At 41.6% G+C, this 17,709-nt stretch overlaps 1 protein-coding gene across 3 annotated transcripts in view; it reads right to left on the bottom strand.

The window, feature by feature from the left end:
* Positions 1–7,784: 7,784 nt before the first annotated feature.
* Positions 7,785–17,709, bottom strand: part of chd6 (chromodomain helicase DNA binding protein 6) — a 91,854-nt gene continuing 81,929 nt past the window's right edge. For all 3 annotated transcript variants that reach the window (XM_026167272.2, XM_026167271.2, XM_080301695.1), the window contains 10 exons: positions 17,122–17,376; positions 15,149–15,470; positions 13,285–14,826; positions 13,045–13,196; positions 12,397–12,660; positions 10,907–11,545; positions 10,482–10,721; positions 10,157–10,297; positions 9,783–9,887; positions 7,785–9,223 (listed from right to left, as the gene is read on the bottom strand). In XM_026167272.2, coding sequence (XP_026023057.2) covers positions 7,964–9,223; positions 9,783–9,887; positions 10,157–10,297; positions 10,482–10,721; positions 10,907–11,545; positions 12,397–12,660; positions 13,045–13,196; positions 13,285–14,826; positions 15,149–15,470; positions 17,122–17,376 — 4,920 coding nt within the window. In that variant the 3' untranslated portion in view covers positions 7,785–7,963. The remainder of the gene's footprint in view (positions 9,224–9,782; positions 9,888–10,156; positions 10,298–10,481; positions 10,722–10,906; positions 11,546–12,396; positions 12,661–13,044; positions 13,197–13,284; positions 14,827–15,148; positions 15,471–17,121; positions 17,377–17,709) is intronic.

Below are 17,709 nucleotides of genomic sequence, written 5' to 3'. Positions count from 1 at the left end.
GAGCAGCTCTAGTACAGACAGACCGGACAGAAACTTGGATCAAATTGGACTGCAAAAATATTCAGTTCAATTTTATTTATATGAAATTTGTGAAGAAAAGAGCACGTCAAAAGCTTGGAATGGCTCATAAGTGTACCTGCAATATAATGTGCAAAAGGTGTGCTTTTGCTTCCCGTGGTCATCAGTATTTACTGAACTCTGATGTGTGTAGAGCAGTACTTTCTACTCATATTTAGCCAAATGCAGCAGAAGCAACCCAGACGTTTCTGAAGCTCACAAAGTAAAAACTGAAGACAGATGTTATAAAAGCAAAAAGCATGACATAAATATCAGGCTTTTTAAAAAAGTGATGGGCATTATTTCCAGAGTTTAGGCTAACATTGCCTACAAATTATTTACTTTACTTGCATTTGAGCTCCTGAAGACTGTGTATAAAGTGTCTGTTATTCATTATCATGATAAAACTAATATAACTGTAACTTGAATCAGTTTAAGAAAATAGCTACGATAACCACAACAAAGCTGTCAGTATCCAACAGAAAATAATGTTAGCAAGAGCACAAATTGTTCTTTGCTTCTTTTTCTTCTGCAGTTTCTAAAGTTGCTATTCCAGTGAACCTAAAAATGATAAGACTTGCTTTATTTATCTCAGCAGTTGGGAAATTACTGTCACAGCAGCCTGAACATGAAAACCAAACTATCTCTATAAAATTAAAAAAGCTTTAGAAGTCCCACATATTCAAGCTTGTTACTACAGAGTTTAACCTCACACTATGAATTTTATTTAGTTATATGCCAGCTTCTTTCTTTTATTTTCCCCTGGCTTGTCTGATATGCACAAGTATACCTTGGTATGCATAGTTGGTGTAGCAAGATTGAATATGTGGGTATTTCTTCTGTTTTTTTTTTCTTTTTTCTCCAGAGCTGATAAATGGCTTTGTCTTTTAACAGCTTGCTTGCATGTATTTATCAATATTTCAAGGACAAAGTGGTATTTTTTTTTTTTATCCACAGCACGAGTGTACATTTCAATAAATGTTTATTTTGATGCGGCATCCATTGTGCAGTTTTAAATTGAGTTGATCTGTTTGAGTGAGATCTTTTGTCCACTCAAAGTATCTAATAGAAATCTTCATGTTATATTGTTCACCTTTAACAGACTGAAGTCTCTTTGTCTACAGGAACAGTTCTCCGGGCTTCTTGAAGGACATTCAGAGCTCTTCTCTGGATGTTGGCCACCTTTTTCCTTCCATTCTCTGTTGAGATGATCAAAAAGTGCTTAAATAATGTTAAGGTCCAGGCTTTGGGGAGGCCAAACCATGACTGATAGTGTTCCATTATCTGTTCTGCTGTGTGATTGAGACTGAAATATGAAACTGTTGCCTTCCAGATGGTACTGCATGTTGGATCAGACAGTACTTTTCTGTGACAATAACTCTATCAATCTTGACAAGATCCCAAACACTCCTGGCTGCCATGCAACCCAAACCATGACAAAGCCTCCACCGTGTTTTAAAGATGGCACTCACTTTTATAACTCTCTCCTGATGTCCTTCATAAAAGTTGAACTAAAAGTTTCCAATTTGGACTCCTCACTCCATAAGACCTGTTGCCACTGATTTTCAGTCCAGTTCTAGTGTAACCTCAGCCTTTTCTTCCTGCTTTTTCCTTAAGTGTTGCTTCTCAGCAGCCAATTTTCCACTTAGACCATGAAGGGCCAGATAAATCTTTCAGGTCCTGTGTCAGGTCATTTTTCCAGAATATGACATCCAGATAGTGTTCATCTGCTGTAAATATTTTTAAGGGTTTTTACTAATACCCAAAGTCACAATGTCAAAATGTTGTTTTCCTGATTACATATTTGTTCCTATATCAGTCTAAGTACTTCTCACTATTGAATCCTTTAGATATGACTTAAGTGGAAGGTCTTCCCTTACACAACACCAGCAGCAAACATATTTTCACATTGCTGCTAACTAATACAACAGCATTACAAGGCCAATGCATCTTTCCGAGTACACAATGTGCAGAAAGCTGAGCAAGAACAGTCTATAAACTAAAAAAGAAAAGCAAAAACACCAGAATTACATAAGGATATCAGCTAAAATATCCATGTTTAGTTAGTTAATTACTCTCCACGGACAACAGAAAGTTGAAAGTCATCTTTTATTGCACAATAAAAGATCACACATACCATGTTTTGACTCATGAGATTGGTCCACATGGGAATACAGAGTTATACTTACAAAGAAAAAAAAAAAAGAAGAAAAAAAAAGATAAAACCCCACCACATAACTTATTTATTAATGACCGGGTTTCTGACTTCAGGATCAGCCAGTGAATCACAGCCTGGTGAATTACGTTGCACTTGGTTCAGCAGTGCTTGGAGAGGGCCTGCGAACAGTCAAATATTCAACTTGCCCCGGGTTCTGGAGGGCAGTTTCACAGACATGAACTGGACAAAGGTGGTGACGTTTTTAGATCCAGTCTAAAGATTTATTTTACAGTTGCCTTTCACCATTTGTCATCATTATACCTAAACTGCAGTTATGCTATTTTTAAATCTCATGGTCGCTTCAAACTTTAAATGACACTTTCCCTTCGGTAAGATGGTGCAACGAGCTAAAAGCAAATTCAAGAAAAGCATGGCTGTTAATTCAAAGATAAATTACGATCAGGTGTTCCTGTCACTTTCGACATAAACCCATGTTGACGACTTCTGGTAGTACGAGTGTATATCAAAAGGTAACAGCTTTTCCACCACATTAATGTCTGAAGTTGACAAAGGAGAAGAAAATAATTGCCGGGGCAATAATTCACGTTTTGTCTTCTGCCAAGAAAACATTTTAGTGTCTGTGAAATTCGATTGCAATGAACTGGAAAAAACACATATGGAGACTGATATTTTTCAGCTTTTGTAATGACTGGCTTGACAAATAAAATAAGTTCTAATGTTTTTATTTTTATGGATTGTTTTCAGGGGTTCTTTAACTTCTGAGGCTGCGTGTCAGGGGTGCTCTTCTAATAAGCCACATAGGAGGCCTGAACTATGGAAATGAATAAGACTCATCATTCCCTAATGTAACCTCGAACACTGTCAAATAACACAAAGACTTCATAACCTGTTAGTTTGAGCCTATCAGGATGGAGAAAGAAACAAATATATAACATCCTTAACCAGATTTAGTGCGATATATTTGCATGATGTTGTAGATATTTTCAGAGTTCTAACTTTGCAGTTTGAACTTTAAATGCATGATTAACACGTCATGAATCTGACAGACTCTTCAGGTACTTTACTTGTTTGAACTGCAGATTCCCTACAATGTCAGCTTCAAAACCTGCTAGTTTTCAGTCATCTTCTCGTTCTAGAGGAAAAAATAAAAACAGGTTTTTGAAAAAGTATGCTACTGTACTGCAGCTTTAGAAAGGATCCTGCATCTGCAGACTGTACCAAAGGGTGGCTCACGCTGGATTACCGTGGGGACTATGAAAAGAAAATAAAGAGGAGTCAAAGGAGCTTGCCAAGAAAAGCGTCTGGACTTCTTTAAGTTACTTGAAGACGTTTCACCTCTCATCCGAGAAGCTTCTTCAGTTCTAAGGTCAAATGGTGGAGAGTCCCAGATATAAACCTAGTGGGAGTAATTGAACATCCCTCTGTGGGGGGATACTCCCACTAGGTTTATATCTGGGACTCTCCACCATTTGACCTTAGAACTGAAGAAGCTTCTCGGATGAGAGGTGAAACGTCTTCAAGTAACTTAAAGAAGTCCAGACGCTTTTCTTAGCAAGCTCCTTCGACTACGATGACCTGGATGACTGAGAACCTTCACAGACAAAATAAAGAGGAGGTATTCTAAGAACTCTTAACCATTTAATTTTGATGTAATTACATCTAAAAAAAAAAAAAAAAAAAGGAAGAAGAAGACAAATTAAAAAACAGGGCATGTGACATTACCAGATACTTTAAATTCCACGTGAACCAAAATGCTTTTGTCTTTGAGAAAACTTAACAAAACCAGCCACTGGTCAGTCAACAACGTAAAGACGAGAACTGTACAATAAATACATTTTTTTATGATAAGAGATAAACGTTTACATTTTTGAGGTGACTGTTTTGAAGAACATTTAAGTTAACCAACGAGAACTTCAATGAAAAGAAAAACACTGTTAAAGAAGGCATGGTGTGACACGAAGAGACAATACAGAGCCATCGCCAGTCGACTTGATTAACCCCCCCGCCCCCGAGCTGTGGTTACATACTGCACCTGCAAGTTTGTTTCACAAGTTTTTGCACAAGAATAAGCCATTAACAGCAAATGATGTGCACACATGACCTCTGGAACGCAACGCTTGCCCGTTCCTTTGAGATAAATCATCTGTGGTGCAAAGCGACTGGCTTCCCCTTCTGATTTGCTCTTTCGGGAATCTCGAATAACACACGACAACAATCAAATACTTAGGCTGCATACATACTGTGTGCGCATTATCATCCTAGATGTGCTGGATACCAGACACAAGGCCCCGTGAAGGAAGAGAATTCTAAAAGATTAAGTAGCATTCCTCAAAGGGAAATTCTGATATTTCCCAGCTTGTGTCTTATTCCTCTAATTATCAGCAGATTTCTTGTGGAGATTTGAGAAGCTAAACACTGCTAAGAATGTAACAGGTCAGGGTACGAAGCATGAATAATTACAGCTCTGAGTGCAAAGAAAAAAGCTTTAAAAACGACTGCAGCAGTGAACTGCAGAGCAGCTAGGGTGCAGCGCTCATCTCCATTAACTTTACAGCTTTAGTCAATAAAAGTGTGCACGGTATTTACCCTACAAGTTTAACTTTGGGATTCTGAAAGTTGCAGACGCTAACCCTAACTCTTCAATAAGACTCTGAAATTTAGATCCAGACTGAGTAATCCCAGAATTTCCCTTTAAAGAACAGCATGGCATCATCTAATGATAAAATCCAACACTTAGATTTTCAAATGTTAACCACTTTCCAAAAGATAATCGCCACACTGGAAACGTGAAGTCAAGATAGCGTGCAAGTGAGGCTCACAAAAAGAGAAATGAAAGCAATTTTAGAGGCACTGGTAAGCAAACAGTCACTTTTTGTTAACTCTCCATTTGTGCTTTGAGGGATGATTGATTGACTTTTAGGGATAAATGTAGCGATTTGAGCAGTGGTACCTTCCGTTACTATTGGCTTCTGAAGATAATGCACATCACCAACGCCGTGTACGCATAAAAACAAAAAGGAAAGACAAACAATAACATGACCTAATAAGGAGATGTAATTGAACATCTATACAAAAAAATACTCGCTAAATAAGGCATTTTACTTTGAATAATACATAATGAAACTAACAGAAAAAGAATGTCATATTTGGTGAAAGTTTGGCAAAGCAAAAGAAAAGTATAATAAATTATATGTAGCCACAAACTTGTGACAAGGCAACAACTATGTTTGTTTTTTTTTCCCCAACAAGAAATGTGACCTGTAAGGACGAAACAGAGTAGAAACTGCTCCACCACAAAATGTGTGCGCATGCATGCACACATACACACTTTCTCCCATTACAGCACACTCTCGCATACACACACACGCACGCACGCTCACACTCACGCGCACACACACACACACACACAATGGAAAGTAAAAGACCACACGGAAACAGGTTAACATTCACAAAAAGACATTGTGCAAAAATAATGTTTTCATATATGAAAACAAAAAGAAGTGAAGTTATACGTTACATCAGAAACATCTGACATTTACCCCCAAAATACACACCCTGTCGTGAAAAGACTGAATAAAACCAGCAACTTGCATCCTTTTAATGTACAGTACAGTCTGTTTGATACAGAAAAAAAAACTGGGACTAAGCTCTATGCAAAAATCCTCTGCGCATATGTCAAGTATTCTTCCCCCTAATGGAGGAACAAAGTAAAGACAATGAAGAAATCAATGGTGCGCTTAAAACAAAAAAACAAAATCAGCAATATACAGCGATAGATTTACATATTTAGAAACTCTTAGTATGAACTGCTATTAAAATTAATGTGACGGGGGAAAGCCAGAGTGATTCATACTACTACCATATCCCTCCTCTCCCTATTTTATCTGTTCTTCATTCTTTAAAAAAAAACAAAAAAACTAACAAAAAGAAAAACAAAAAAAACAAAAACCAGACTGTTCCCTTTCCCTGGACAGATGATCGACACAGCACAGGTAATTTCTTTCTGAACACACTAAGGAGAAAAACAGGAAAAGGACAGTGGGGGGGATGACCGACTGATGCTACAGGTCATGATTGTAATCATTATGCAGCATCATTTTGCACTGTTCCTGATGAGATGCTGGTTACCTGATTTGTTGTAAGTAAATGCAATTTAGGACTTGATGAACCCCAAGGGACCCAAAAAAAAAAAAAAAGAGCACCTTCTTTTCCTCTACTCTCCCACAGCCCTCCTCCCCACTCCTGTGTTTGCAAGACAGGATATCACATCTACCTCCTACTGCCCCCTGGTGGCCAGGATGAGCTTAGGGTTGATGTTCCTGCCCTTTCATGTTTTCTGATTAGAGCTAACCACTTGAGGGGAAGGGAGGGAGGTGGGGGTCTCCCAAAGTGACTTTGTGGCTGAGTTAAAAAATAAAATTACATGAGCTAATAAAAGTAATAAAACAAATGAATCTCATGATTGTTCCTTGCCTTTATAAAGAAAAGCAAATGAGAAAGCATATGCCTAAGCCTCTCTTGATAGCTGTTCAGAATTTCTGCTGTACTGCTGTTGTGGGAATCTGGATTCATAATCTAGTTCGATTTATCTTTGTGATCTACTTTATGGAGGAGTTACTGCAGCAGCAACACAATATTAAGAATCATGATAACATTATAATTAAAATAAAATATGCATCTAAAGCATGGAGAACTTGCAGAATATCTTAAAGTTAGGATTTAACATTCGTGACTGGGATGGACTAACCTGGCTCGTATTTTGTGATCTTCTAGTTAACATTATTCTCACAATTTTGTTAACTTTATTAGGTATAAAACTAGTAGAGACAAATTAATTTCTTCTAATTTGGCAGCCTTTTTAAATGCACTAAACATACTTTTATTCAATAACGCCCACAATCATATCAACGTGATTTAGATACATTTCAAAAGGGCTACTCTCTAAAATCTTTGTGGGTCTGTTGTGTTTCTGCAGCAGACACTGGCTCTTGCATATTTAGATACTTAGGTTGTTTTTTCTGTTACTATAACTAGGAAAAGGTGTTTTAGTGTCATATCTGAATGACTGTTCTCCTTTTAGATTAATCTAGTCGGCATGAACATTGAACATTGCACAAATTTCCCTAGATTTAGTGGAGTGTGTCAAAACACAAGATTTAATCGCTCCCCCGCATGAGCTTTTCAGAATTTCCAAACTGTGGTGAGAAAAATAACTTCGGAAAAACCACTTCTGGCAGCTGTGCCCCACCTTCCCAGTCATCCTTGTGTCCATACAAACCAGGCGAAAACCAAAGCTGCCTGTCCACCTTGGCTCACCTTGAGCCTAAAACGGTATCAATACTACGGTCAGAGTTGCTCTTGGTCAGGCCAGGTTGCATTCGGTGTGTGTTGGGTGTGTTCCTGTTGAGAAGTATCCCTCCCGACTCAGTCTCAATGGAGAATGAAGGAGAACACTACAGAGAGGATCATTTTTTACACTAGTTTTCTTTGTATACAATGAATGAGTGGAGAGGGTGGGTGGGGTCTTGGTATATAAACATGACCGAGCTGAATATAATCGTCATCATTATTAGTCATCATCATAATAAAAGTCTTTACATGGACATTGACTGACAGACACGGCACAAATTTTACACTGTTGCTCAGCTGAGAAAGGAGAGCAACAAAGGAGACAGGAGGAGAGAGCAGGAAGTGGGCTGTCCTTCAGGCCTCTGCAGTTCCTCTCCTCTATGCATCCTCTTGTTCCACTTGTCTCTGCTCCTCAGTGTCCTGCTTCTCCTCCTCCTCCTTTGCCTCCTCTCCTGTCTCCTCCGATCTTTTCTCATTGTCTTCTGTTGCTCCCTCAGTGTGGTCATTGGAGTCCGGTTCCTGGGGCTCTGAAGACCCACCCTCTGCATTCCCCTGCCCAGTCTGGAGCTCGTCAGCTGGAGTTGGGTCTGGGTCTGAAGCTGAGGTAGAGGGGATGGAGGGAGATGAAGAGGTGCCTGGGTGGGAGGTACCACCAGCCTTATCTGTACTTTCTCTCTCCTCTCCATCTCCAGTTGCTGCCTTCTCCCTCTCCTCTTCTCGCTCGCCTTCTTCTCTTCCTCTCTTCTTTCTCCTCTTGGGGCTGCCTGGAGAGCTATCAACTGCACCAGGGGGCATGGCTGGAAGTGCCATGATGCCACCATGTGGCAAGAACATGTGTGGGTAAAGCAAACCGTGGGACATGCCCGGGATTAGGAAAGGGTTGAAGGTAAGATGGCTGCCAGTGCCAGCTCCAAGATGTGCAGAGCTGAGGTGGGCCCTGGTGGTGGAGGTAATGATGGCTGCTGCTTCTGCCGCTACTGGTCGTTTGTTAGCCTCTGCAGCGCCTTTCTCCTCCCGCGTCCTGTCCTTTTCGCCACCAGCAGCAGGGGCGCTGCCCTCTCTTTCTGCAGGCGTTGTCGAAGAAGGGCTGGCCGCCTCAGTTGCAGACGGTGCAGTTGTTGTGGTGACCTTCACAGCAGACGCTGAAGAAGAGGAGGAAGTCGAGGAGGAGGAGGAGCTGGGATGAGGAGAAGGTGGCGGTGGCGTGTGTGCCATCATGGTGCCAACGCTGAACAAAGCATGCTGTGGGATTGCAGCCCCATGGGGGTGCGGGATTCCATGCAGCATCATGGGTAACATACTCAGACCATTCTTGGCATCTTCGGCAGACCCCCCAGCTCCTCCCGCTGAGACAGCTGCAGGGAAACCATGCGGGAATCCAGCTGCCATAATCCCAGAGATGGGAATTCCAGGGATACCACTGCGGAGACTTTGCATGGCCACCATGGAGTCCATGCTGCCAATCAAACCACCATTCATGAAGAGAGGAGGACCGAGACCCGGTGAGGAAGAGTCCGAGACGGACAGGAGAGGTTTAGGCATTTCGCTGCGAGGTCGACGTCCACGGCGGCGGGAACTTGGGTCCTTGTTGACGGGTTCTGTGAGGATCCGAGAGAACTTCCCTTCAGGAAGGAAACCCTGCAAGAGGAGGCCATGAGACAACACATTAGTGCACAAGAACAACTGGAACTGACAAAGTATCGCAGGTAGAAGAACAGCCATAGGAAAATTCAAAAGGACAATTAAAAGCATCATTTTTTTTTTTAGTCTTTCACTGGTCTGACACTCCTGTGAGAGTAGAGATGATGCTACATCTCTTTCCAAATCTACTTGCTTGCATACTTGCATTTTTAGTATGGCACCAATTGGTTGTTTTAGCATGAAAACTATACAACTAACTGAATGAGAGTGAAATAAGTTTCAGCGCAACAGATTTTCAAAATTTTCAGGGCTTTCACAAAAACATCCTAAAAAGTGGCAGTAATTACAACTCATGCCTGATTCTCTACATCAGAAAAAGATCTGTAGCTTCTTATGTCAGCCTTCTGCAGTCTGTGATATCCTGCTACACAGGCTTGATGTGCATGGCATTTCTGAGGAAATGTTACACTTGGGGCTCGTTGTCTTTTACAACTGATGTCAGAGAGGGGCAAAACACACCCTGTTGACATCCAATGCTACACAGTATCATACTCACAGAGTGTTTGACCACATCAGCCCAGTCTGGAGCCACATAGTATTCCGAGTTGGCATCCAACCATCTAGAGAGCTCCTTTATGGCCGGAGCCATAGCACCACCAAGCTGCAAAGTAGGAAAACCAGCACAGTGTAGTTGCAATGATATCAAATTGTATGTAGGCTTTTTCTAGCTTCCCCTACTCAAAGGCAGCCTGTATTATTGGTGGACAGCAAAGCGCCACCAAACTGCAGCAAAGGAAGCAATAACACAGCAATCCTTCTACTTCCCATGGCTGAACTTTCATTGGTTCAGTTTTATGTTTTAAAATGAACACTTTTATTTGATTTTTGTGTTTCATGTATTTTATATGCGCGTCTGTGTGTGTTTTCTACCCTGCGTCCAGTGCCGCGGTGCACAACTGGGACCCTCTCCTCCCCCGTCAAAGAGTTTATATCCAGCTTGGTGGGATCTTTACAGCGATGCCTCCTCTGTTTGGGACGCTCTACAAAACCATGCAACAGACCTGCACCAGACTGCACAGTAGCCAGGGAGGGTAGATGGGGAAAAAGGTTGTAAGTGCCAATTAATCTGAGCATAAAAGAATAAGTGCTCAACTGTAGCCTCAGCAGAGGACATTCCAATACAGAAAAGGCAAAATATAAAGAATACAACACAGCAGGATTTAGAGCATTACAATCCTAGAAATCCTCGACTTACATGAGCAAATGCCGGCAGATCCATGGTGTAGCCTGGATTCTGTCTCAGCCACTCAATTAGACCTTTGCCGGCTGCCTCTCTGTCAATGGCCACAATCTCTGGCTGAGGAGGTGTCTGGGTTGGGGTGGGAGTAGAAGAGGAGGACGGTGTGGGAGGACCTGCAGGTCGCTCTGAGGGAGAGGGGGATGGCGAGGAGGTGGAGGAGGAAACAGAAGAGTGGCTGATCACCTCAACCCGGCCCTGTACATGGAGAGACAGACACATATAGATAACACAAGATTTACTTTCTTCTTTCTTTTTTAATCAACTTTATCTTTTGTTTTTTGTCCCCAAAATGTTCTCGGTGGTGCTTCTCTTTCACTCTGAAGTAAGTGCAACTATTCTAAATGCCCTTACTCTGAAAAGGCCCTCCTCCCTCTACCCACCTGTGATTCAGGGAGGTGCAGTCCTCGGCTCTTGGTGAACTCAGAGTACAGAGCTTCCACATTTCTCCTCCTCCCTCTCCTCCTCCTCATTGAATCATCTCCCCTCAGGCTCCCGTTAACTATTTGTCCTGTTACCGGATGGATGAGCCCCGCCTGCAGAATTCCGGCCATGTCGATTCCCACGGGGCCTGGCAGCGGGGCCGTGATGGGAGGTGGCGGTGGTATCTTATGACTGCTGCCCGCACCAGCATTGAGGTGGCTGATTCCTGGTGCAACCACAGCTTCATTTGTTCCAATGCTACTCGTGGTGCTTATTTCTCCTGAAGACTTGGTCAGATCTATGGCTGCTTCTTGCCAGCCATTTATCAATATGGCTCCTGTACGGTGAGAGGGCGGAGCAACCACGGGTGCTTTATCACTACTGGAGCTTGTGGTAACAGCAGTGTGGCATGACGATGCAGATTTTCCAGCTAAAACCTTGGCAGCTGCCGCAGCAGCGGCTTCATAGTCGAAAGACCTCCGACCTCCTGCTCGTTTGAGCTCAGGGAGGAAGGCAGGAGCCACAAGCCTCTCCTGTAACAGAGGCAAGGAGGTAAGGCGCCAAGCTCCGCGCCCGCATGCGCCGCCCCGCGGCATGTACTGTCAGGGTGGACAGGGTGGGTGAGGGGTAGACAAGAATGGGAGAGAGATGATGGCTTTATTAAACATACATATGGACTGAGACACAACACAGTGGCGGCTGTCAACTAGACCTGGGTAAAACTGTTAGATATTTAAAATGTTTTTGTTTGTTTTTTTCCTGAGAGTGAGTGTGTCATCTTTGGATGCTGCTTCAGGCACCTGACAAGTTAACTTGTTTACATCTGAAAGTATGAGACACGGAACAAACAGCTCATAATCCATCTGTTCGCTGGCCTATGGTGTCAAACATTTTGTAAACAAACCTCTTGGTTTAAAAACGCTGAAGGCTAAGCAGCCAGAATATAAACTCAGAGCAGAGACACAAATCTGGTCATTATTCTCACTCTCGCATATATGAAATGTGTCTTTATAGATATATGACAACTTGCCCAAGTCTAATCTCCACATTTATATTATCAACAGTACACATTACTGAGACAGGAAACTTCACAATAAGCAACAAAGCAATGGTGTGGATTAGAGGTGCCCAGTGCTAATAGTTTTATTTATAACTATTGCAGTTATATTTTATATAGAACATAACAATGAAGAGTTAAGGAGACACATACAAACAAACAAAATCTTTAGCAGAAAATGAAAAACTCGGTCAGACTCATGATGCATTTTGCAAAGACCTGGTCAGTCAGTTGATTATAGTCAGTCTAAAGTCAGCCTTGTTAGCACTTTAAGCAAACTGGGCACAACTTGTATGAGCCATGGCATGGGAGAGATAAATGCTGACAGATGACAGATACACCGATATGTGCAACAAAGGGAGTTAATTTATTCATTCACTCTTCGAGTCTCACCTTAGGTAGTCTTGTGAGAGGGGGAGGAATGGAAAATCCCAGTGCAGGATTCGCCTGCTGCACCCTGGCCTGGGTTGGGACAGAGCCCGAGGCCGTGGTGGAGAGAAAACCTGCTCGGTGTTGGTGGTGCTGGGCTAAACTGTTGGCCAAGCAGGAGTTGGCAGCCAGGGCGGCTGGTGAGTCATACTGCTCGCTAGATGAAGGCCACTTCCCCTTAAGGATGGCGTGGCAGATGCTGTCCAGGCGGTTGATGATTACTCTATCCTACAGGGGCCATAAAAATAAGCGGAGAAATTAATTAATAAACACGAATAACTTAATTTACAAGAAGTGTACCAAGTGCCACAAAATTTAGCTAAAATGTAAAACTCATTTTGTCTTTTCAGACTTTCTAAGCAGCGTCAGCACTGTCCTCTAAATGAAAGCAGTGAAATTGCCGGTGAGAACTCAAAACAGGGTATTTTTGCTTCTAATCGGCAAAAACGAAAACATTTTCCTGCAAAAGAGGAAGAGCAGAATTTATAAAAATAATTATTCTAACTTTACTGTCAAAAATGTTTTAACCATGGGAGAATCAACGTCTACTGTTAAATATTTTGTAAACACATCACTGAGAATGTTACAGTAATAGTTAAACATATATTTTACCTTTGGCCACTCAGAAAATGAGTACAGTGCTTTCTCCTGTAACAGCTGAGCGATGGTTGGCTCTCTGGTTTCATGAAGGCTGTCAGGAATCTCACACACTGAAATGGGAGCTGCAAACCTGGGGCTGGCAGAAAACCCTTCGACCACAGGCACTGTGCAAAATGGAAATGGGTTAAGTACAAACAAATGAATTTAAGTGTGAAAGGTGAATTAACTTCATGAAAGTCTCAGCATCCTCACCGGGTGTACTGGGTCTCTCCTCCTTTACTTGGCCTTTCAACTCTGCACTTTCTGAGGTTTCTACTAGGCCATCATTCTGCTCAAGCTTTGGGGTCAGGACTGTGCTATCTGCCTCCAACATCTCATGTTTTGTCTCAGTTTTGACCTCAGATAACGCTGTAAACCCAAGGACCTCTGGCTTGGCCTCAGGTTTTATCTCAGAACTTTCTGGGTAGCTTGTGAACCCCAGACCCTCAGCCTTGGCTTCAGGCTTGATGACAGATGTCTCAGGAAAAGCTGCTAACCTCAGGTCTTCAGGCTTTGCCTCGGTCTTAAGCTTAGGACTCTCTGGATAAGCACTAAACCCCAGAGCTAATGGTTTGACCTCTGATTTGACTTCGCTGCCACCTGCATAGGCTACAAACTGCAAAAATTCAGGTTTAGTGTCTAAATGCTCTGGCTTCATACGAAAGCTCAGATCTTCAGGTTTAGTCTCCAGTGTTTCAGGTTTAATCGGATATTCTAACTGCTCTGCTTTGGTCACCAATCCTTCTGACTTTACGGGGTAGGAAAAGAAACTGGTGTGTTTGACTTCAGAGCTATCAGGGCAAACATCCTCAATAGTCTGTGTCTTGGTATCTTCAATCTTGACTGGTAGCAACAATTGCTCTGGTTTCTCCTCACCATCGGGTAAATGAGAAAATTTAAGGTCAGATGGTTTTGTGTCGATGTTGTTCACAGGCAGAGTTGAGCCCATTTTGATTTCATTTTGATCGAGCAGGTTATCTTTGCTGTCCTGATCAAGGGAGAATTTTAGTGCGTTATTCTTACAGTCTCTGCTGCCATCGGGCAAGTTCAGGTCTTCGTCTGAACCCTTGCAGTGTGCCATAGAGGCTTCATTTTTGGCTTCCTCCATGCTGTTGCTCTCTCTGGTGGTTTCAGTAGAGTTTGATGGTTGTGTAGGGGATGACACAGAAACAGAAGGGCAGGAGAGCTGTCCAAATTGCGAGTAAATGCTACCCAACTCCATCTCATTGGTTTTGACATCTAGTTGTTTCAAACGCTTTTCTTCCTCCTCATCACAGGGTTGTACAACCGGAACATCAAACGGAGAAACATTATCCTCTTGCCCTTCGGAAATCTCATCTACCTGATCTGCTAGATCTGTGTGACCCATCAAGCTGCCCTGTCTAGACTTTTTTGGAATTCCTTTCATTTGCACAAACTCTTCAGTTGTGTTGCACATCAATGCTTCAGTGTCAAGAGAATTTTCAATAGACCGTTCCTCCACCGCTTGGTACAAAATCAACCCCTCCACCTCCTCCGTAGGCTCTTCAATAGATAGGCTGCCCTCCTGTTCGAGCTTTCCAAGATAAGAGTGCACGTCTTGGGGTGAGTCCTTTTTATGCTCTGCTTGGTCAAAGCGACCCTCGAGGTCTTGAGACATTTGGATAAAGACTTCCTTCCTCTCGCCCTGTTCTCCAAGGGCAGACTCTGATTCTATCCCTTCTAACTCTGGCACTTCCATGGGTGGATTCAAAACTCCCAAACTTTGGTCTGCACCTGCAAGCAAAAAACATTGAGATGTAATGTAGGGGACATAGCAGTGGTTGGTGTTATCTCTTCATTTTTTTAATCCTCAGATTGGGGCGTAAAACATTAGACGGTTTAAAGTTATTAAGAGGCTTTGCCATAGTGTATACGGCCTAAAGAAATATTAAAACATCAGGACATTTCATTAGCAACTGATATAATTTATGATATATTAACATGTATGTATGACAGCAACTTGTACATCTTTACAAACTGAATATTTGTGATCATTCCTGGAAAAAAAAAAAAAAGTAGGTTAAATACTATGCTCAATATTTTCCCTTTGACATACCTTGGTTTGGATTACATTCCTCTCCTTCCAGATGTTTGTCTCTTTGTTTTTCCACATTCTGTTCCAAGGTCTCCCTTGACAAGTCTTCAACTTCTTCCTCCTCCTTATCATCAAACTCAAAGCCGGTACTTTCCTCCCGATCATCTCCATCCTCCACAGGATTAGTCAGGCTCTCAGAGACATCAGAGTGCCCCAGTCCATCCTGTGGCTCATGGGCAGTGATGTCAGACAGAGAAAGTGGAGGAGGGGGTACGTACGGCAGAGGAGGACTTGCTGACAGGTCCGTGTGATCTGCACTCGGTTCTTCATTCACACCAATGTCCTGGACACAAAATATAAGTGTTAGATTTATTGAAGCCTAAATGGCATTGCTCATTTTGGCAATAATATAATACTACTGATTATTAACTTTAGTTTACTTGTATAATGATGGTGTGATCAAGTCGCAGCTTTCCAACATTTAAATTGATTAAAAAAAAAAGAAAAAACACACACACACACACACACACACACACACACACACACACACACACACACACACACACACACACACACACACACACACACGAAGCTATTCATCGCTGCAATTAAAAAAATACTGGCGACACCAGTGCTACCCCTCAAGCTCCTAGTAGACAACCTATGGTATCAATTTTAAAATTCTACATCACCTTGTTTTCAAGTTATCATATTCACGAGATTTTCAGAAAACTTGACCTTTGACCTTGAGGTCGAGGTCACTGAGACTCAAATTCATCCCAGATTTTTAATCAAAACATTTGTGAAATGAATTTGAAACTCCTATGTCGCCTTACTCTAAAGTATTACATTCACAAACTCGCGTGTCCATGCCGCCTGCAGGGTGACAACAACATGCCATCAGCCTTTTACGGCTGAGGGGTAAAAAAGGAAAGATGTAAATCGCACGATGTGAACATAATCTATAATGAACATTTCCAATGTCATAAAAATTAACATGCTATTTTTTTAACATTGATGTTAAACTGCAGCTAAAACGGCCATCTTTGAGAAGTCTTTCAGAATTTTCTCTCAATTATTACAATTTTTTTTTTTTTTTTTTGCAAACTTTGCAATATTTTTTCTTCTATTCGACTGTGCAATAATCACTGTGCAATAGACTCACTCAAATGTGCAATCCACTGGTATCCCTATTTATCCATATTATATATCGTTAGCTTCATAGCATAAGTGCCTAAGTCATTGACTTAGTCCAATGACTTAGGCACTTATGCTATGAAGCTAACGATATTCTGTATTTATATATGTGTATATATGGTATATTTATGCTTATATCTTTACTCTTATTCCCCTCTATTGTATCTGTAACACGCAACTTCTGTCGGTGCTGTGCTACTAGAAACTGAATTCCCGGAGGAACCCACCTGAGGGATTAATAAAGTTTCATCTAATCTAATAGAATTTGAAAAGATGCCATTTTAGAAAATAATTTGGCAAATACTTGATAAGTGCAGCCCTTAGTGTTTGGCAAATGTGTTTTACAGATCTTAAAATGTAAAATATGCAAAATACAATGAATAGTTTCACTTTGAGCAATATGACCCTGACAAACATCAAAGATCAGCATTCATTTGAGCTTTACTGAAACACAACCCGTTCATTGAATATACTAACCGAAAGAAGAGGCAAAATGTCAGCAGTTAACAATGCAGCTGAGCACTTTTGTGTTTTCAGTATTCCCTACAACAGATTTTCCCCTTTACTTTTTCCTCTTTTGTTAGAGCAATTTTTCCATGTTTATCTACCGTCTGCCCCACTGGACACATTGCATTACATTATTTGAGCATTAAGCCGATAATATGAAAAGGGTTTCAGATTATTGTTATCTTGAGGGCTGTGATCACAAAGACATTTAAGATGATTTTAAAATTCATTTTATATTTATTTTGTAAGATGGCACTGTTATCCAGAGGGCACAGGCTGGTGAAACCAACCTTAAAGAGCATGTAACTTGAGGACAGTGGCTCAACAGAATCGCCTGCTGATGGATGGGAAGGAGGGGATGAGGGCGGAAGGCCCAAACACTCCTCCAGAGTTCCACCTTCCTCCCCTCCTCTGTCTCCCCCCTGTGCCTCCTCATCCTCCTCCTCCAGGAAGCCCGTCTCTAAGGTAGAAGGACCCAGGATTGGATCAGATTCATTGAACATATGGTGAGCAGGACTAGTGTGGTCCGTACTGTCCCAGGGAGCCTGCAATACAGAAGTGTAGGATGTCAAAGCACAGAAATAAGAAAACCTATGTGAATAACTTGAACTGTTAAATTTCAAATGGTTAGTTGATGACCAAAAACATTTTTATTATATTTTTATTAACCGAGTAGGTGTCATAACGTCAGATATTTGCTATATCAGACAATAAAAATGCTTAAAACATATAAATTATAAATTTCCTATAAATTCAATTTTTTGCTTAGGGCAGAAACAAAGCATCTCATGCAGTCCATACAGTTGACATTTCAATCACAGACATAGTTTATTATACAAGTCTTATTTAAATATCAGAGTAGTTATCTCAAATAACAC

This window comes from Astatotilapia calliptera, chromosome 5 (assembly GCF_964374335.1).
Source record: "Astatotilapia calliptera chromosome 5, fAstCal68.1, whole genome shotgun sequence".
NCBI classification, from domain to species: domain Eukaryota; kingdom Metazoa; phylum Chordata; class Actinopteri; order Cichliformes; family Cichlidae; genus Astatotilapia; species Astatotilapia calliptera.
Note: the sequence above shows the minus strand (reverse complement) of the source record. Positions and strands in the feature narration are given on the sequence as shown.